Below are 22,143 nucleotides of genomic sequence, written 5' to 3'. Positions count from 1 at the left end.
TAAACTTACATAAATGTATGACTAAAGCTAAAGCAACTATATTTATTAAAACAGAAACTGCTTCAAAGCACAAACATACTTTTGTAATAAAAGAAGAAAAAAAACTTTTATACCAGGCAATTTTGAGCAGGGAGAAAAAAAAAATATGTAAAATTTTGAGTGTTTACAAATGTGAGTTGTTCTTTTCCTGTAGTTTAGTTTTTTAAAAACAAATACACAAAGGGTGGGAGAAAAAATGTAATTAAAATCTACATTTCTTATTCTAAACTGCAATGTGTTCCTGTGTGTTTCTGAATGTAACCAGCCAATCACATGGCAGCAGCTCAATGTATTTAGACGTGTAGACATGGTCAAGATGACTTGCTAAAGTTCAAACTGAGTATCAGAATGAGAAAGAAAGGAGATTTACGTGACATTGAATGTGGCATGGTTGTTGTTGCCAGACAGGCTGGAGTATTTCAGAAACTGCTGATCTACTGGGTTTTTCACACAACTATAGGGTTTAAAGAGAACAGCCTGAAACAAGAGAAAGTATCTAGTGAGCAGCAGTTGTCTCAACCAATATGCCTTGTTGATGTCAGAGGTCGGGGGGAGAATGAGCAGACTTGTGATGATAGAAAGTTAACAGTAAATCAGATAACCATGTGTTACAACCGAGGTATGCAGGACACTATCTATGCACAACACAGTGAAACTTAGAGCAGATGGGCCATAGCAGCAAAAGACCTCTCCTGTCATCTAAGGATAGGAAACTGAAGCTAGAAATCACACAGGCTCACCAAATTAAGACGACAGAAGATTAGAAAACATTGCTTGCTCTGATGAGTTTCCATTTCAGCTGCAACATTTAGATGGTAGGGTCAGAATCTTGCTTAAATATTATGAAAGCATAGACGATGTTTCGATGTCCAGGCTGGTGGTGTAAACCATGTCACAAAGCTCAAATCTTCTCAAACATGACATTGACTTTACTAAAATCTAATGGCCTCCATAGGCAATAGATCTCGATCTAATAGAGCATCTTTAGGATGTGGAGATTCTCATCATGGCAATAATGAGCAAAATCTCTGAGGATTGTCTTCAACACCTTGTTGGATCTTGCAGCTCTAAATGCAAGAGGGGTTTATCCTGGTTCTAGCAAAGTGTGCATATATGACATAAACTGTATGGCATTTCTTTGTTCTGTTGAATGAACGAAACCTCAGAATGAAGTCCAGCAGCAGAGGTTAAGAGTTAATGAGATTAGGCCCTAGATTAAATGTTGGAAATTGTTTCCAAGTTCTAAACAAACTAAGCTTTGTTCCAGAGACTCGTCCAGATTAAAAGCTGCAATATAAAACCTTATCAGAACAACCTATCACTGTCATTTGCGAATGTGTGTGTGTGCAACTGTGTGGACAATGTACCATGGTGAACTGTTCTGCACTGCAGCTGTTTTAAAGGGGACAAGAGGTCAGATTTATGAGAAAGCGTGTGTATGTGCATGGGTTGTTAAGAGGTGATCATGAGAATATGGGGACTTGTGCTGAAGGTGGTAATACCGTTGAACAGTTGGGACACACATACACACACACAGTGTCAAGTAACCCCCTATAAGTCCAGCCAGATGGGGTATCACAAATTCCTCCACAGCCATGTGGCTCCATAATAGTCCAATAAAACTCTGTTATTTAAAACTCTGCTTGCCTTTAACCAGACACATACACACCAGTTACAAGTGAAAAGTGATCGCTGGTTTCAGTTGAGTTTCTTTTTTTTCTGCATGTATTTCAGCTGCAAAGGACGAAGAAAAAAAAGAGGAAAAGGCTTCCCAAACCTGCCAGGATTACTAAGATTCCAACAGGAGTGAACAGATGAGTTGACTTGCAGACTAGAACAATATGACAGCTCATATTAATAACTATTCAACTAAGATATAAAATGCCTCTAAGTAAGACCTGGTACTCAAAGCAGTTCAAGTAAATCAATGCTATGTATGTTGTCTGAGGAAATATGATAATTAACCTAATTAACCTTAGGTCACTGCAACTGGGGGACTTTCATCAGCTGAACCGTCTGCACTAAAATATTTGTTCTGCTTAGCCTCATCAGAGATAGTGTTCACATGTTGTACTATGATTTAATGGAGGTTTAGAGCTACAACTGCATCATTTTAACAAGATATTCAATGTTCATTCTGAAAGCATTTGTTGTTGTTTTGCTTTTTTTTTTTTTTTTAGTCAAGCCTTAAAATGTTTCTCATTTGTGCTATGTGCCATCTTCATTCAGTCTTCAAAAGTAACAAACTGATACTTACAAATCTAAACAACTTTAAAAAAAATAGGCAAAAGCCTTAAAGGTCTTAATAAGTCTGGATTATAAACTCCTGATGGCAACATGTATGGGACGAGATTTTTAAAGTAATGTAATGACCTAGCTTTGAGGTGGACCTCTGGTTATGAAAGAAATTTAAAAAAAAAAATCTAGATCCTATCCCAGCAACTATTGGATAAGAGGCTCAGTACATCCTGGACAGGTTGCCAGATGATCACTAGGACCAGAGTTATTTTGCTTGTAAATTTGTTCCAAGATTGTTCCTCGCTTTGTCTTGGCATCCTAAACACTTCAGGCTTATTTAAAAGCCAGGAGTAGGAGACATGACCGAGAATGTTTCCAACACCTTTCACCCCGATGCAGGGAAATGGCCAATGAGCTGTGACTACATGAGACCCTGCAGGGGGCTGACCTCAGATTGTTGCATCTAGCTGAAAACCAGGCCGGAAGCTGTTAGTAAATGCTGCACAAAGACACATGAGGCATCTACTCTGACTCACATCAAGGGATTCACACATCTCTTGCAATTATCAGAGAGGATTAGTCTGGATATATAGCATATGTTTGGAGAGTGAAGTGAGGTGACAGGCCACACAAATGCAAAGTTGCCTTATGCGTGCTGTTCATTTTTTAACCCAATTCCTGCTTTCCCCATCAGTGTTGAGCGAGTTTATAGTTTATGCACTGAGCATGTATGATTGCATGTCCACCTCAGTTGTGAGGGAACTGTGTCAATGTGCGTGTGCTTGTGAGTGTGGCCTACTAATCTGCCTGCCTAGTTAGGGCAGTGAGATGTACCATTTCCATCTGCTTGGCAGAAATTGAGAAAATACTTAGTGTGTCAGTGTGTGTGTGTGTGTATTTGTGCGCATGCGTGATTAGTAATCCTGTAGTGGTTCAGTGGAGCAGGGCTGCTAACACATACATAAGCTCCTGGTAATAAAAAAAAAAAAGTTTCCCTCTCACCAAAGTGAAAGTTCAATGTTTTTAGCCGTAGAAGAAAACGGAAATAGAAACAAAACCGCAAAGGAAGAAGAATGCTGCTCATTTACAGGTCTTAATATATAAACATTTTTAAACTTGCATATTGTGTTAAGGTGGCGGATGACACCGATTCATTGAGGAATCTATTCAACGAGCTTTCTATTAGAATTCAGCCTGAACCAGCTGAGTTTCCATGACAACAGCTCGCAGCGTCATGACAACAGAGGAGCCCCCCAATGGCGTGTGGAACACCCTGACTTCCTGTCAGCTTCCTGCTCCCACTCTTTCTATCGCCATGGATACATAACCATCCCATCTCTTCTCTGTTTTTCAGAGCAGGGTCACGCCCTCAGTTTCTCACTTTTTGTGTCCGACTGCAAACACACACAGACACATACACACCCCAGGATAATAACACAAAGAAACATGTATACACTCGCTAACTTGTTTGTCTTCTGAAAAGGGGGTCTGCTAGTTGGAGGTGGAGGTTTAATCAACTTTCAAGCTATTGATTGGTCACACCCGCGTTTCTCACAGGGAAAAGACCATTTATGCTGAGCTGAGATCCAGTTAACTTCCCTGAATTCTGTCAAGCTTCTTTCATCAAACCATTCAGTTTTGGGTTCTACTAAACTTCAGCGCCACCACAAAATAATGGTTTCTCTGCAGCTTATAGGAGGACAGCCCTGCAACAAAATTATGGTGCACTTCAGTAAGAGGAGTTTTTTATGTCTTTCATGTCTGTTTGTCTTTCAGTTCATAAACACTTTAATCCAAGAAGAACTGAGCAAAGTGGCTCTGTCCAACTTGCATACTGAGTTTAATACAGTGAGTCAGACCCCCTGAGGACAAAAATACCAAGCAAAAAAAAGTCGAATTTGACAATTGGTCGGTAGAATTCACTAGAATTCAGTTGGCATTTTTCCATGAGCTGCTTCATCCATCATTGTTTAGAAGGGCAGGTTAGAAAGGCTTGAGCAGCACAAGTCTATCCAACAAATCCTCAAATTAAATTGACCTAATACCTTATTTCTTAATTCCCTTAAATGCAACCCTTAAGGATGTCCTCTAAGAACCACCCTTACAGGCAGCAGGAGGGAAATCTGACGTATAAGGATTTCCATATTGGAGCAAAGTTCATTCTTAAGTATTAACTGTGCCAAAATCTTGTTAAGTGCAGTTTCCCACATTAACATCATCATACAATCGCACAACACAAAGCCACTGCAGCAGGCAGGAAACAACGGTGAGCTGTTCTATCAGACCTCAGATGTAGGTCTACAGATTCTAAAAAGAGCTTTAAAATGAAGTGTCCGGGACTTTTGTCTTGCAAATTTAGCAAAGTTAAGCCACAGCATGACTGTAAGAGGGAGAACAATGCAAAGCAACAAGGAAATTATAAGTGTCTGACACAAGATTGTGGGCACACCTCACAAGATTAATCAAGCTCTGCATCAGGATATTGAAAACACAATATGGGTGAAATAACTCCATGAGCAGCCAGTGTAACAAGAGCTAATCAGAAGCAGGTTCATAGTCTGATTCACTTCCAGCCATCTACTGAGGAGCAGCCCTAAAAGAGTGTCTACACGCAAGTCTCTGATAAGCTGAGTACTAGCAAGGTTCTCTCTCTCTCTCTCTCCACTTGCCTCCGTCCTTGGTGCCAGCCACTTCAAAAAACACAACAGCAGCTTTTGTAAGTGGGCACAGACAGACACAGACGGCCATTGTCGGGAGCTGTAACTTCAGACAGACTTTCTCGACTGGAGAGACCACTGAGAGAGCATTGGCATTTGTTGATTGAACATTTGAGCATCGGTCACAGTGACTTGGTTTCACCGTTCCTCTCCTTTTCACCTTTTGTTCTCTGGTATCCTGCCATCATCCTTTTCTAAGACAAATCTTCTGCTAGCTATGCCTAGCTGCTTGCTCTGTTTAAATGTTGAATGAATTTCCTTTCTTTCATCTTTAATCCCTTAATGTACAAAATACAGTAGCAGAACAGTTTAACTCTTTTGAAGTTTGCTTAAACTGAACCCTTGTTGGAAAAGCTGTCGAGAGGTGCTATTTATTTTTTTAGCTCTATTTATCATAGAGACTCTTAAATTCTATGTTCTTGTCCTAGTTTTTTAATCCCATAGATTGCTTGTATTTTATTGATCTTATTTATTGTGTTTGATCATTTTGCGTATCCTTGCTGGTATATTGATTAATAGTGGAACACTAAGTACATTTTGTTTTTGACCCTCAATCAAGTACCTGTCTGTCAGGTCCAATATATGTTTCTGTTTTGTTAGGGAATGCCAAATGCTACCATTCTTCCTGCAAAACAAATCTAAGCCTCAGGTATTAATAAAGAAACCTTGAACCTTAAAATCTCAAAAGCTTTTCTGTACCTTCGCTGTTGCACAGCTGTAATTCATAAAACTCAATTTGTTGTGTTTTTTTGTTTTAGTTCCCCAAATAAGGAACAAAACTGTATGGTAGCTGGAACAGATTAAGTAAAGGTACATGTCTAGTTAAACACTGATGCAGGAACAGAAGCTTGCTGTACAAAAGCAGTGTGATTCTGACTCATATGCCAAACAAGAGAAAAATGTCATGAGCCACTCAGTATGCATTACCCCAAGCAAGCTGGCCTGGTTAAACAGGACACCTTCCCCACATATTGTAGAGGATTGTGGAGCAGCATCCAGTCATTGCTGTAACTCTCTGGAATCAATAATCCGACATTCACAAAATCTTCTGGATCTGACTGAAAAACAACAGTTATTTTCTCTCTTTTTCTGTAGGACTTTATATCTGAAACACACTTTAAATGCCTGCTAGGCAAAACACAGAGAATTTGTTGCCATTATCCTTTTTTTAAATGACATCTTATCTCTCCCCACGGGATCAGCCAAATACTTTTACGTATGAACTGTGTTTGCTGGAATTCATTTGAATAAAAATACTGTAGCGATACAACTTTGGTCACCCAAGCTCCTGATAAAAACCCAAGAAGTACAGCTGCTGTATACACGTGTTCGAGAAAAAGCTGACATATTTATCCACATTCGCCATCCAGTAAAATCTGATTTCTATTAATGGTGTTAGAGAGGTAAACTTCTTTATTTACTCATTAAAATAATTCATTATTAAGCCACATTGCATGACATGCAGACGTATAGAGGGTTCTAAACTGGGATCCTTATGCACAATCTGGTCTAAGAAAGACGGATATCCAGTTCTAGTCAACCTAGATGTTTCATCCACTGAAACGAGGGGACATTTTTAATCAAGGAAAGTGTGTTCTAGTTAAGAACTGGCATGATTTCCAACAGCCAAAGAGCCATGTTATTAGACTGTGTAATTAGTATCTTTCAATACACATTTGATGCTCCCTCATAAGGCCCATTAAAGCTCCCTTTACGTGCGTAAATAGGTGTGTCCATTTCAAACGTCACTGCCCTCATATTTCCATGCACCATTTACATCGGCACTGTTGTTAGCCAATACATCCACTAGAGGACAGTGCAGAGTTCAGAGTTCGCCTCCAAGTTCTGACCTCAGTTTCAAACAAAAGCAACAGTGGAGATCATGATAATGTTTTATTATCAGAAAGAGATGAAAGAGAAAGAGGCAGCGCAGTAGAGGGCAGTGGTCAAACATCAATGCATTGTGGCTTCTTTTTCTTTGTTCCTTTCACTGATCGCACGCAACACACCCCGTGGTTTCTGGTAGAACTGCTCTGTTTGCTGTGCTGGGGTACACCTCCCCAAAAATCTAAAAACAGACCAAATAATGCATAAAAAGTAAGCAGAAGACTGACAGAAGGCTCTGTACCAGTCTTTATTATAGAAAAGGACTATTCAACCTCAATCCATGAGGGTCAATGTCCAACATGTTTTAGGACACACCTGACTCAAACTAATAGGCTATTGTGCAGAACCTAACAACAAGCTGTTGGATTCGCTCAATTTAAATCAGGTGTTGCAGCAGGGTAGCATATAAAACCTGCAGGACACTAATGGGCATTTATAAGCCAACAAACCACCTCTATAAACACTTTGGTGGAAAAATCTTCATAGTACATTATCAGTATGTTGTTTGAGTGTTTTCTATTTGACAAGAGAGCATCAGCCATACCTCAATTTTCCCTTTGGGACATTTTACTGCTTCCAATCACTGCTGACAAGAGCAACCACAGTAAACACAGAGGAAAGTTTTGAGTGACATAAATGTTTCACTGAGCTGAGTTTACTGTCCAGGCTGCTCAGCATCAAAGCGATCCAGCTGTCCTCATGGCACAGAACAGCTCCAAATGAACCGTGACCGTATGCTGCCATGGAAGACGCAGACTCCAGCTAAGTGGATTAGAGAATGAGGACTCTTATGAATATAATGCCTTAGATGGGGAGGCTAGATGAAAAACTAGTAAAGAGAGAAGGAGAGACAGAGGGTAGACAGACAAATTACCAAAGTAGAAAGTAGACAATCAATTATTTAATATAACATCTGTGGATCTTAGCTATGCAACTCTGTGGTAATTACCAGAGGATGATAATCCTACTTCTATCATATTCAACAAAGAATTTTTTCTTCATCATACAAAATCATAAATATTTCTATTATGCAAGAAAATTAAACTATAGTGGTAAACAATAACATTTTCCCTCAATATATTGCTAAAATAATAATAAAAATAAAGATTATATTTGTCCTGCTAAAAATTAGATGGTTAAGAAGGCTTAGGAAAATCTTTCTAACAACATTTATTTCTGCCAAGTAAGCCCCTCCTCCCCCCTTTTTGGATGATTTATGACCTTAACTCCATCAGACTGCATGTATATCTGACAGTTTTGGGAAATGACAACAAATTTGGGAAGCTCATGTTGTTCCATGGGAACAAATAGATGTCTCCACTGGTCAAGACAGCTTTATTTTGGAAGGGATTAGAACAAGATTTGGGGTAAGTATTATAATCAAGTTAAGGTTACTGTGGGACATTAACATGTTATTGTAAAAGGGGGCATATAATGAAAAAATATTCCCTTTTTCTGTGCTCAACATCCTTTCTAGAAGAAAAGAGTGTGAAGAAGTCTAATCAGTATGCACACTTACTTGCTAGAGGATTATCTGATGAATTCCTAGTCCTTTTTTTTCTTTTTAAAAGCTGGTTGACACAAATACCAGCAACATGCATTTCCACATGCAGCCCCTCCACAAGATAAAAGGCTGTTAAACTAATGCCTGCATGTTAAAGCAGCCAAACAAACCCAATCTCATGACAGATCACCAAATACCTACATTGGTCCACAGGGTAAAATATTGCTCATAAACTGTACCGAAATTGCTACATTTTTCTTATTTTGCTCCACACACAGATGAAATCTCTTGTCCGCATGTCGACTCCCTAAGTCTCCGTTCATATTCTTATGTAATAACGTCTGGCTTTCACAACATCCTAGTGTTTACTTGGCTACAGACACTTCAAAGGAAGGATGCTCAAGATCCTCCCACATGATTCCTTCTCATGGATTGTGATTGTGAAAGTGGACAAATGTACTAATTACACAAATTTTGATGAAACTGGGCTGGTCATACAGTTGTAAAACTGAATATGAGAGCTGAAGAATCAGTTGTTCCCTTTAGCATGTTATATACAGCACAGGCCATTTTTTATGCATCCATTTCATTTAAACTGTCCCATACAAAAGCATCGTAGTGTACAAATTCACAATATACCGGTTGCTTGAACTGCTAGAAAATGTTTAAAAAATAAAGTGACAACCTGCATCATTAAGGCATCCACTGTCCCGACTTTCCCATTGTCTTCAGGGAAAAGCATACAACAGTGTGTAGATATACAACACAAACAAATCAATCATCACCATCAAACATTCAAAAGAGAAAGGAAATATAGATTACAGTTCCCACCTCTCAACTTAGAGCAGCTTTGTTGTTCAGGTGGCAGTGGTTTTGAAGACAAAAAGGACTATGTAGCTCTGAAGGGTGGGGTTACCCTACTTCTTGGGTGTGTCTACAAGGTGGCAGGCAGGAGATGTGATGCAATAGTGGCTGTGGTCATTTCAGGTGAGATATGAAATGCAATTTGTGATTTAACAATAGTTTTGGGTCTTCTGATGGTACATTTTAAATAGTACAACTATATGTACTAAGCTGATTATGCTAATTAGCGACTTTTAGAACAGCCAATAGCTACTTTTCTTACTGAGGAGTGGGAACAGTGGCTGAAGAGGAGCATCAGTCCCTGAAGCTGTTTATTGCCAGGAACTACATGGACCAGTCATATATGCCCTATGGGGGATGATGGTGACAAAATTGCTGTTCTGCTTCAACTACGAAGTGAAAATCAAATCAAATCATCAAATCTGATTTGATTTGACAAGTTCTATGTCTACTTGTTTTGTATTAGTGCGACCAGTAAGATGTTTTTTTGTTGTTGTTTTTTATGTCAACTGCTGCACAATAAAATGTGAATTTTAAACATTGTAATTTCTGAATTTATTGTTCAAGTATTTATCACTAATACAGTGAAAATGAGAGGAAACGTGAATGTTTGCTTTGCAAGGCGATTTCAGTTTGCGGCCCTAAATTTTCTGTTTGCGCTCCTAAAAATTTAAGTTAGTCTGGAGCCCTGGTATATTATTGCTCATCCATTCATATTATTCATGGGTTTAAACACTAAGCCCGTTATGTTTGCCAATATTCTGTAGCCAATTATCATTACATCATCAGGCGTCCTGTTATGTCACCGGACAAAACCCCTCTGGTTCAAGCGCTCAGAGAGCACCGTGTCACCAGATGGCAGCTCACAACAGAAAATATGATCCCTGGGGTCACGTTAAACACAACACATTAAATATGACATTTTTCTCAGGGAAACAGAAAAGAGGACTTGTATCGTTTATCTGATCATTACTGTGGTTTGATCATTGAGGGGTGGTTGGTAAAATGAGATTAGACTACACACAATCTATGCGCACAATGATCAGTGCATGCAGGCTGTTTTTATATCACTTCAATTCCAACCACAGCACCATTTCTGAGCTAATATACATGAAGTACATGGATACTGAAAGTTGGTTGGAATAAGGTGAAAATGGAAGAAAACAGCAGATACAACAACCACACTGTGATAAATTAGTTTAGTCCGAAATCTCTAACCAGCAAGTTTCTAAGTATGACATAGCTCCAAGTATCCAGCGCTTGCCTTTTCATATACACAAAGCTAAACAGAAGCCATATCCCTGCTTTCCTGCTGAACTGAACATGCAGAATGACAGGCAACGTGATAACCACTGAGACCAACAGCTTATAGTAGGAACCATGCTGAAAAGCATATGGCTCGGTGAGGAAGGCCATGTTCACTGGCAGAGCAGACTGAAAAAAACAAGACCAGGATGAGAACAACCACAACATCACATGGATTTGTATGTGCGTTTGCACGGGAGAGTGTGAGAAAGAGGCTAAATGCTGTCCAGGCATATTGTGAGACAGATGGCCGAATGGTGGTGTTTACTTTCTCTAGCGGAAATTATATTCCTTTCACTACTTTAGTAAACTTTCTCATAAAGATTAGAATGTAAATGTTTCACCTAGAGACTAATGCTTGCTGGTCCTTACTGTAAATAGAGATTAACAGGAGAGGAGAGTGACCATAACTCTGAGCTCTGGATATTGTTTAATTTCAAAAGCCTTCAGTTAATTAAAAAACATCTTTTTTTCTCTGGTGACAGCAGGTGGAGGAGGGAGTTAAAGACCAGTGGAATTTATGAGAAATGCAATGCTTCATTTTCTGAAACTTAATCTGCAGCCATCACTCTGCTACCATCCGAATCAACCAATCAAAAGCGAAGCTGCACCCACTCACCCCATCTAATCTCCACTTGCTTATTTCTGTACAATGATGGAATTCATCTAGTTAAAAAAAAAAAGAAAGAAAGAAAAAAGTCTCGGATTGATCCGAGTTAATCTGATCACACACAATCTCATCAAATGACAGGGGCAAGCAGGAGTTAGTCTGGGACATGAGCATGTTCGAAAACCTCTGATCTCAGCTCCAAAAGTGGAACGTTGTGAGCTTTATCTGCTGGAGTTTGGAAGAAATGACTAAATAAGTGGGATAACCTCGTTAAAAATGAAGGCTAGACAAGTTAGATGCTCTTTGGATTCTCAAAGGGTGAAGTTAGGAAACAAAGTTTAACTGAATTTGAATAGAAGCAGACAAACTGGTTTTTTCAAGAGGCTTTAAAAAGGTCTCTCTTTGCTTCATTCTTTCTAAAGGCTTGTATAAATACTACACGAAAAACGTGTTAATAGACAAAAATCTTTAAATCTTTCTCAGACAGCAGCTTTGAGATTTCTGTATTTTTGTTTCTAGATATTTAGCGGCCAGTAAAATCAAGTCAATGTACTTAACTGACCACTTCTCCATCTGACAGATGCTACTATAAACTCACATTTCATGATCAGAATTTGACATGATGAGTGAGAAAAAACTGGAAATGAATCCTTCCACTAATCTTCTAGTCTAGCAAATCTGGAGCAGTTGTGTGCATTCAACTTCAAACGTTCCATAAGGTTTCTGTAAGAAATGCAAACGAAAAACCTGAAACTGACAGACCTGATACTGGTCTGGTTTTGGTTCAGCTTGAAGTGATAATTCATTCTGCTACTGATATGTCCCCCATTTCTCTTCCTTTTTTAAAAAATCTAAATTAACACAAAGATATTATGATGGTTTTCTTTGCATATCTGCCCAGCCCTTTTTTGACTTTTACCAGAGCATCACAAAGTTATGCTGGTGGGGCAAAAAAAAAAAAAAGCAACTTATATAATCTGTAAGAAATTTATTTAAGTTATTCCAGAAAATTCTAAGTAGATATAGAGCAGTTGCTTCAAACACTTACTGAGACAACCACCTTTTTCATGATTTGTAACTGAAAACAACACAGACTTTATCAAATAAGTCCAAACCCAAATACAAAGCACATGGTTCCTCTGCACAGCATCACGTTTCAGTCATGATTCAGTTTGTGTTTGGAAAAGCAGAAGCTTGATCGGAGAGACCCTGTATGATCCCAGATGACTCCCTGCAAACTAAACTGGAGTAGATAAATATATATATATATATATATATATATATATATATATATATATATCCGCCGACAGTCGTGCACTTTTGGACCACATTTCTGTGTCTGAATCCCACATTTTTATCATCATAATTTAAAATGCCGCCAATTACAGGTTCTGAAACGCAGATTCAAAGTGAGCTGTGTGTTAGGGGGGAGCTCTAACAGGCGCAGCGCTCAATCTCATTAGCGTTCAAAGCTTCTGTTCGGCATCATGTCAGCCGCCAGTCATTTAAAAAATGTATAAAATCCACTTTCTTACCTATTTGGCTTAAAAGGAGCAACTGGAGGATGAAAATATCGCTCCTCGGAAGTGTGAAGTCCATGGTGTCGGCGAAGGAATTAAACGTAAAGAGGCAGAATGTGGGTCTATGAAGGATGGATCACAAGTCGGTGCGTAAAACAGCGCTAAGAGGTCATGGTCCCGCGTGGCCGTCCTGCCTCTGAGTGGGACAGCAGGGATCTGGACTCAGCGCGGACTGGCTTGGCTTGGCTTGGTTCGGCTGGGTTTGGTTTGAGGAGAGCGGGCTCGCTTGCTGGTTGGTTGGTTGTGATACGGACGCGCACTCACGTAAATCCCAGACCGATTGTGCGCGCGCCGCCCACTGCCTCTAATGGAAATCACTGTATCCTCCTATAATATTCCTATGATATTACTACAGGGACGCGGTGTGTATCTGCGGGGATTTACTGGTTCTTATCAGCTGGGTAGCAGCTGTAACCCACTGTGGCCCTTATTTTACTCTGTCACACATTTAGTTGATTATGAGCTTGGCATCATGTTTAAAGCAATATTATATATTCTGAAAGAATATTCTGAAAACTGAATATTGCATAGTGACAGATTAATTTGGCACTATACTTTTCTCTTTTTATGATATTTTTATCCCATCGTGTGTTATGGTGATCATCTCACTTCAGGTACTGTGTTTGAATTTTAAACACAAGAAGTACTTGATGGGAAATAATTAAGACCTTATAATTATTTTTGTTTGTTTGTTTGTTAAGGGCAGGTAAAGTATAATGGCATTGATGACAGAAAAGACAAGAAAACGGATTTAAATATCTTACAAGTGAATACCAGACAACAGGTTTCACTGGAACAGCCGTCAGTACTGTGAAAAAGTCTTGAGCCACCCTTTACCTTTTTATATTTTGCTCCCAACCTGCCAGCCTTCCTTAAAATTCATTAAAGTAGTCTTGAGTAATAGTTTTCCAGGCTTTTTGAAAGTGACATAATACACCACTTAAACAAAAGAACCAATATTAAATAGTATCTTTAGACTGCTGTCAATAAAGTATTTTTTTGTCCCCCCATTTTCATGTTTATTTATTTATTTATTTTGCATCCAAAAAACACTGATAATACAATTTGACAGACATAAAATAGTTTTTTTGCACCAAAAAGGTAAAACCCAAATTTCTATTGGCTGGAAACTGAGCAAAAGAATGAGTAAACTGGACAAGTAGAGCAGAGAACATAAAAAAATAAAAAATAAAATAAAATAAAAACTAGGCCTATCTACAGCAAAAACTCGACACATGGCCTGGAAGATGCATCTGGACTTTCATTTGAACCATCTACAGATCACTGAAGCCTGCTCAGAAATGGTGACTTGAAGGGTGACTGTCAAGTAATTTTTAAGGAAAGCAAACAGGGAGAAAAAGTAAAAGTTTGCCAAATGACACAAGAACTGGATTGAAAATCAAATCCAAGCTAAACAACTGTTATTGTCAATAAGTAAAGAGAAAGTGAGAAGAAAGGATGAACTATGAGTGTCTCCAGCAGGATGAGGCATTCCAGCAGGTGGACTTGGAAATCTTTTTACAATACATGTAAGTCTGAATGCAGCAGTGTACCTTCAGATTTTGAACCCCTGTGTGTTACCATTTGAAAGCCATTTCATTGGTAATCAGCTTCATTTTTCAGCAAGATAATAATTCTTAATGCAGTCAGTCATAGATTGGCCTCTTTAAAGCCACCATCTTAATGTTATTGAAGCAGTGTGGGATAATCTTGACAGAGAATGCAACAACATCCAAAGAAAATCTTTTAAACGTTCTTCAGCAAGTCTGACAACTATTCATGAAGACTACTTAAAGAAATTACAAGAAAACTTGTCTGAAAAGATTCAGACTGCGTTGAAGGATAAAGATGCCCATACCAAACATTGACTTTTAAGCTTGTTCAGTTTGTATAAACCCTGTTTTTCCATCATTTGCTGTATTTACAATTCAGTTTGCACATTTGCATTGATCCCTTATGTTTAATTTTCACAGCAATATATAAAGAAACAAAGAGCGGCTCAAGAATTTTGCACAAATATGCAACAATAAAACAGTATTACCTAATACAGTTTGAAAATGCATCCATTTGAGCCAGGATTGTTCAATGGCAGAATTAGTGTGTGTGTGTGTGTTTATGTGTGTTGGACTACAGGTTTCCCATGATCAACACTGTGAGGTACGTCTGTGTGTAAGTGTGCTTGTGTGAGAAAGAATCAGCGCAGCTCCACAAGCAACAGGCTTCATTGATGTAACAGCGGAGGCTTGTAGATGTTTGTGTGTGTGAGTGTGTGTGAGGCAGGCTTCAGCCACACAATGAAATGCAGCACTCTTTACTCAGTGTGCATTAATTAGCATACATTAGGAGAGATAATCCTCTTTAATTCATCCAGGAGCCTTGTCTCACTTGTTGGACCAACATTTTTGCGGATGCTTGTTACAATATCCTTTCTGCCCTCTCTGCTTCCGGGATATAAGCCGGACTGTGAATGCGTGTTTGTGGGAGAACCTGTTGATTGCATAAACAATCTGTGTGCAGACAGAAATAGATAGAAAAGAGGGCCTTTAAAAAAAAAAAAAAAAAAGTCTGGAAACCATGCAAACATTTTCATAGACATTTTGCATTTGTGATCATGTATGAAGGATGGTGTCACGTCTGCAGTGACAGCTACACAAGCACAACTTTTGTGTTGAGCAATCAAAGCGCTCTGATGGCTGCTGCTAAACATCCGGAGCTTTCTCACATCCGTTGCCGTGAAAAGCTGATTCTGATTTCATTGCACACAGGCAGCTATGGATTATGTGTTTGAACTCTCTTTCCTCTCTCTGGCTGTGCATTCACACCGTGACTGGAACATGGTCAATAACTTAACCTTTTTCATTCAGGTTACCTGCAGGGAAGCGTTTGAGATTTGAATTGGTTTGAGGTTTTATACGCTTGACAGCTTTACCGTCAAGGCCTGTCATTCTTTTCTGTCTATAATTTTAATTTTGTGCAAATGTTTAAATGCATATGTATGGGTTGTGGATCTAAACATTGGTTGCCATGACAGTGGTTGCCTTTTCCAAGCTGATGACAATATTGACTCCCAGTGGTAGCAGCTGGAGGTCATTATCCTGGACACCACAGGGCAGACAAACACTGGTCGATTAGTGTTGGAGAGATGGTCAATGCTTGCTATGGAGCAATGTAGATCTATGTGCTAATTAATGCTTATGTGGACGTATTGACATGAAAAAGTACAATATCTTTAACTTCTAGAGACATAAGTACCTATGTGTCCACAATTATCAACCACTTAATTTAATGTTTCTCTTTGAGATAAAGATGCATCCTCAAGTTTTTAAAGCTGTTTTCACTCCCTTTTTACACAAAAAACATTTTTTGTTCTACTTCTACTGTTTGTACTGATTAAACAGACTTGTTGCAGCCAATCTCATTCCAAATAAATATCACATATATTCCCGGTTCAGCCCTTTACCTTGGTTTTTAATACTTAAGTTAACCATTTATCATTGCTTTTTGATGCACAAGGAACCACTACAGAGGCACATGGCCAGTTTTCTTTTTTTTTTTTTTTTTTTTTGTAGATGACATGCAGTAGCAGTGGTTTATCAATGAGAAACATGGTGGTCTGTGTAATGAGGTCAGAGGGGAAAAAGGTAGAGTCCCATTAAAAGGACTCATGTTTTAGTCCAACCTCAAAACAGACATTTTTCTCTTCTGTTTTGGTGATTTACTTTATTATAAATTCAAACTACTTGTTAAGATTACTCAATGGTAAGGTGGTTAGTGCTGTCACTCCCCAACAAGATGTTTCCTGGTTTTAATCTTGGTTAAGATTTTTCTATGTGAGGAGTTTGCATGTTTTTTTAATTAACCCTTTGAGCGTGCATGGTTATTTGTATTAGTGATGGACAAGTAAGGTGTTCACCTCTCATTCAATGGCAGCTGCAATAGGCTCCAGCCCCCCTGTAACCTCTCCTGTGGACAGATGGTTAAGGTTAGGCAAACTGTCACAATGTTGTGGAATGAAGAAGACCCAAATGCAGGCTCATGGACAAATGTAGACTTTATGAAAAAATCTTGAGAAAGGAAACCAAAAACATAGACAGGACTCAAATATAAACTAAACCCAAAACTGAGATCTTCAAAAGCAAGAACCAAGACTGTCCCAACAGACACAGAACAAACAGAACAAACCTTAAAACAAAACAGAAAGCCTAACCTGAAATAAACAAAGCAGGACACACAGAAAAAGAGAAAATATCCTGTGAGCAGCAGTTGTCTGAACTAAAATGTCTTGTTAATGTCAGAGGTCAGAGGCGAATGGGCAGACAGGTTGGAGATGATAAAAAGTAATAGTAAATCAAATAACCACTGGTTACAACCAAGTTATGCAAAATACCGTCTCTGAATGTGCAACATGTCCAGCCTTAAATAAGCATACCACACCAGATCCCACTCTTGTCAGCTCACCAACCAAAATTATCTCAAACAGGTTTCTTGAATGTGACAATGAGTTCACTATCCTCCACTGGCCTCCACAGTCACCAGATCTTAATCCAATAGAGCAGCTTTGGGATGTGGTGAAAAGGAGATTCTCATCATGGATGTATAGCAGACAAATCTGCAACAAGTGTGTGATGCTGTCATATCAACATAGAGCAAAATCTCTGAAGAATGATTCCAAAAATGTTGTTGAATCTATGCCATAAAGAATTAAAGCAGATCTGAGTGGGTCCAACCCAAAACTATCTGGATGATTGGATAGATCTTATGATATATCTAGAGACACTTTGAGCTGCAACGAGAGATAAACAGGTTTCTAAAGGAATTTTAACCAGGCCAGAAGACCTTAACCTCTTCTTCCGAAGAGCCCCCTGTGCAGGGGCAGCATGAGATGTGTGCAGTACAGATATGTGCATCCAAACTAAACACAGGCATGTAACAAAAATATGAGAACAGCACTGTCCACTTTAGAGCTTCTGCTAATTTCTCCATTTCAAGAAAACTGCAGAAAAAAGGTGCCATATGCAAACAGAGACTGCTGAATACAAAGATGTCTATATGAAAATGAAATGAATGAAAAATACTTTATTAATCCCTTTGCAGGGAAATTCATGTTTTCAGTACAACCCATCCAACAGAACAGGCATACTGACGGAGCAGCCATTTCTACAGCGCTCCTTATCAGACATCTTTGTATATGAAGTCAGCAATATGTAGTTAGCAAGCAAAGAGTGATGTGGTATTCTTTTATGAAGAGATAACCTGCCACATTTTCTACTGTGTTCCAGGTGTATTTACTCAGATAAAGTAATATGTTTGTTTCTGGCACTTTTGTAGTAATTTCACACTTTCTTTTGAGACCAACATTTTACATATAGCCCTAGTAGTGGTGAAAATATGCTTAAATTATTTTGGGTGTGTCATTTTGGACAGGAGGCAGAAAAAATAGGCCTGCTTAAGAAGAGGTTAATTAGGAGTTTAAAAGTCTCACACTGAGGCACAAGGCCAGATAGGGCTTAAAAAACTGTGACACTGTGGGCCTGACTCCATCTTTCTCCCAAAGAATGATTTGATATTTAAACAAATTTTCCTCTACTTAGTTCTTCATGTCAGGAAGCGGCATTACTTACTGTTGTAGATAAATGTTTATGTAGAGCAGACTTTTGTTGCAGTGAGATGAATACAGCTGGAAAACATTAAGATGCATTTGCTTAAAAAAAAAGAAATAAAAGACAAGCATCCACACTAAATCAAAGTATTTTGCATAAAAGGTCATTTGTATATATTATTAGCTTTATGCCATACGGGCCACAATCTTGTCATCCAGGTTGAACTGACACTGACTTAATGCAAGCATAAGATGACTTCAGTGGTGCTCAAACAAAAGACAGTCCGGTAAGAATTACAAAAGCAGTTCTGTCGCTGACATGTCACCTTTTATTTTAATTTGTGACAATGATGTGTAATGACAGCTGTGAGCATATAATCCATTATATTGCTGCAATCTTACTGACCCTCCTCATGCTTTTAGTCCTCTCTAATTACAAGACCCTTTCAGGTTGTTTGGCTGCTGCTGAAGATTAAATGTATGTTTAAGAGCTTTTTATTGCATTGCAAGACCCTGGATAAGCTACCTAACTAGTTTGTTTTAAAAGATAAAAATATTGAATTCTAATGAAAGTTTTTTCTTTCCCTATGTATGAATATCAGCGGCTATTAGAGGCTGCATTAGCATCTTTGACACCATCAGAGATCTTGTGCAGTCCATACCTTGCTTTTTCTTTTCAAACCTCACTAATACCTATGACAAATTGTTATCCTGTACATGTGCAGCTCAAGTGGCTGGTTGAAGATGCTTTCTGCTGGTTAGGATGAGGCATGACGTCAGTACCCTGGTAATCAGTACCCTTCAGTTGCTGTCTCTCCTAGTGAACAATTATATTTAACAGTATCCTTTCATTCTAATCAGCACTGCTTGTAAACATGCAATCATATGTTGCTGTAAAATGGGAAGAAAATCTCAACTAATTTATTTTATTTGTTTTTATTTAGTCTCAATATTTGTTCCTCGTTTATCCTCTGGTGCCATCTCTTTAAGAAATTATTGTGATGACTTGTCTTTTTTTCATAGCAGTTACAGAAATTCTCAAAATATATTTATGAATGTAGTTATTCAAACTTTAGTTTTAAAGTTCTGTTGAGTTGGCTTATATGCAAACACACTCACACTTGAGAAAATCAGCTTTTAATCAAGGTCAGTAAATAGTGAGTGACATAAATTGCAAATAGAGTCCTGTCTCTGCAGCAGCTACAGAAACACTCAAGTCACACACACACATACAGAGGGCAACAAACACTGACTTTCCTGAGAAGAGGGTGAGCACCTCAGCTCTGCATCAGGGTGCTTGTGTTTTTTTTTTATTCCCTCGAGTCCGCACAAGCAACATGAAGAGAAATGGATTGCTGCTGGGTGCCATGGCAACTAGCAGGGTTACTCTCAATCACAGTGTTGGAAGGAGGGAGCAAAAGAGAGTTAATCAACAACCTACATTCTGCTTTCACACACTGCAATGCCATGCACACATGTAAAAACTTGACTGTGTGAGTTTTTACTTCTTTATTTATTTTTGTGGCTCTTGGGACCCCCAGAAGCCATGATGTCAAATAATGCATAGTGTAGAGGAAGATTTTTTTTCAGCTGCTATTACAATGAACAACCAGATTTTATGCTGAATGATCCATGTTTGCTGGATTTATTTTAAAATAAAACAACTTGCTGAATGAGAAGTTAAAATATGAAAAACATAGGTAAACTGTAATGGTAAATAACTAGTTTAAGTTTTTTATATTGTTAGCCTCATATAATAAATTGTGCCTAAATCATATTTTGGCAAAATTGTGATATATGTCTAACTATACCACTTTTTTGGATTAGTATCAACTGCAAACGTTTGTTTGAGTAAATAATCATCTGTTTTCTTATAAGTTAAAATCAAGTTGCATAAACATGAAAATGTTTCATTAATTTTCATCCTCTACACAAGGAGCCACTTTGTTAAATATGTTCTCGGAATTTCTATATGATTGATTAGCAGACACATTGAGGAAAACTAGATATTTAAACCACAAAAATGAATAAGACATTAGTGAGACTAATTTCCATAAAGACGAAAGTGCTTAGGGAGGAATAAAAAGTTATACATTTTTAAATCACTAGTTGTTTCCCTACAGGAAGATTTTACAGATAATTTGAAAGGAAAGTCATATATTTAAGCTGGACAACACTTTTCTTGATTGTCATGTGTTAATTTTCTTTAACATTAACATTTTCTTTAACTTACTTGTTTACATTTTCAAAGTACAATCCTGTTTTTAATTTAATTTAATTTAATTTAATTTAATTTAATTTAATTTAATTTAATTTAATTTAATTTAATTTAATTTAATTTTATTTTATTTTATTTTATTTTAATCTTTTCTTTTCCAACACCGCCCCCAGGTGGTACCATTGGTCAGTTACGCTCCGACGTCATCACAAAGCGACAAGGAAGTGCCGCTGCTGTGCTCGTCCTTCATTGCGTTCCTAGATACGTTACGAAAGTGTTGTACTTGTAGTTTTATGAGAAATGTATGTTGACTTTTCCTGTTTTATGGAGTGACAACAGCAAACAGGAGAAGTTATCGGAACAACTGTGACTACCGGCAGGTTTTGTCGTTTCGTTCAGTGCGTGGCTGTAAAGTTTTAATACAAGCAAACTCTGACTGACAGGCGCTGCTTGCTTGCCTTATTTATTCAGTAAGAACTGCACATTGGATTTTAATATAATCCATTTCAGTTCAGTACTGCCGAGATATTGGCCTTTCGCGACACTAGGTGTGTATAATCATGTTTGCAGACGATTTACCCATCCTTCACTAGCAGCTACAGCAGTTTTGTGACTAACCTGACCTTTTATTTTCCATCATAAAATCCCTTGAAGAGGCAAGCACAGATGGCAGCTCCAAACTCTGCTGAAAGAAAGGCCTGTTGGGACGCCAGGGACATCCTCTGGAAATGTTTAGATGACAACAACGACAAAGTTGAATCCTGCCAGAACTTCCAGAGTCAGTTTGAAGCCAACTGCCCTGCTCAGTGGGTAAGCAAACTATTTGGACCATGTTTTAAAGGGTTAAAGAAAAATGGATGCATTGAAGACATTTGGATATAAATCTTAATCGTAACAGGATTGCTGATTCTTAATCTGTTTTGATGTATCTTCCTTTTAAGGTGAAATACTTCACCAAAAGGAGACACTTCCTGAAATACAAGGAGAAGATTCAGACAGAAGGTTTCTCACCTGCTGAAGGTCCTCGAGAGAACTCGTAACCACAGCCCAGCATGAAAGCTGTAGACTGACTGACATTTGACCATATTCACACCTTTGACTGAGGTGAAAGACTGGGAGAGCTGTTATGAGTTTTATTATGAATGGAATACCCCCCCTTTGCCTTTACTGTTGTTTATTTTATTTGGCATCCAAGTGCTGCTTTAGGGAATCCAAACAGCAGTACAAGGGATCTATTTAAAAAATTATTTAAGCTCAGCAATACTTAAAAATGATCTAAGCTCTTCTGTCTAACTCAGCTGGTCTTACATGTTTTCAAATCCTGTGGATTTCACCTGTAGGCAACATGAGGTTCTGCACTTTCACCCAGACACACACTGGATCTGTGTACAGTATCGCTGTGATTGTTTCTAATGAAGGCATTGCCAGCTTTGTCACCAAAACACCCATCTCTGTGTTCTACCCTTATCTGCAATTTGTGTTTTTGCATTCAGAACAGTCTCGAGTCTTGATCATGACTCGCGTATATTGAAAAATCTGAAACTGGAGTATCTTGCGTTTGCAAATAAATCAAATCAACTGA

General features: G+C 38.3%; 2 protein-coding genes across 6 annotated transcripts in view; one reads left to right on the top strand and one right to left on the bottom strand.

Annotated features, from left to right (window-relative positions):
• The window catches only part of ptprz1b (protein tyrosine phosphatase receptor type Z1b), a 64,350-nt gene extending 51,373 nt beyond the window's left edge, over positions 1 to 12,977 (bottom strand). For 4 of the 5 annotated variants that reach the window (XM_041977887.1, XM_041977890.1, XM_041977889.1 and 1 more), the window contains exon 1: positions 12,700 to 12,976. In XM_041977887.1, coding sequence (XP_041833821.1) covers positions 12,700 to 12,763 — 64 coding nt within the window. In that variant the 5' untranslated portion in view covers positions 12,764 to 12,976. Of the gene's footprint in view, positions 1 to 12,699 lie in introns of all 5 variants that reach the window. The other variant, XM_041977888.1, reaches the window with a different exon arrangement.
• A 7,801-nt stretch (positions 12,978 to 20,778) lies between these two features.
• On the top strand, positions 20,779 to 22,143 carry LOC121634921 (cytochrome c oxidase assembly factor 6 homolog). Its single transcript, XM_041977883.1, has 3 exons — positions 20,779 to 21,109; positions 21,216 to 21,371; positions 21,503 to 22,143. Exons 2-3 carry the CDS (start codon positions 21,228 to 21,230, stop codon positions 21,599 to 21,601), a joined length of 243 nt encoding a protein of 80 aa, XP_041833817.1. The 5' UTR covers positions 20,779 to 21,109; positions 21,216 to 21,227; the 3' UTR covers positions 21,602 to 22,143.

This window comes from Melanotaenia boesemani, chromosome 23 (genome assembly GCF_017639745.1).
Source record: "Melanotaenia boesemani isolate fMelBoe1 chromosome 23, fMelBoe1.pri, whole genome shotgun sequence".
NCBI classification, from domain to species: domain Eukaryota; kingdom Metazoa; phylum Chordata; class Actinopteri; order Atheriniformes; family Melanotaeniidae; genus Melanotaenia; species Melanotaenia boesemani.
Note: the sequence above shows the minus strand (reverse complement) of the source record. Positions and strands in the feature narration are given on the sequence as shown.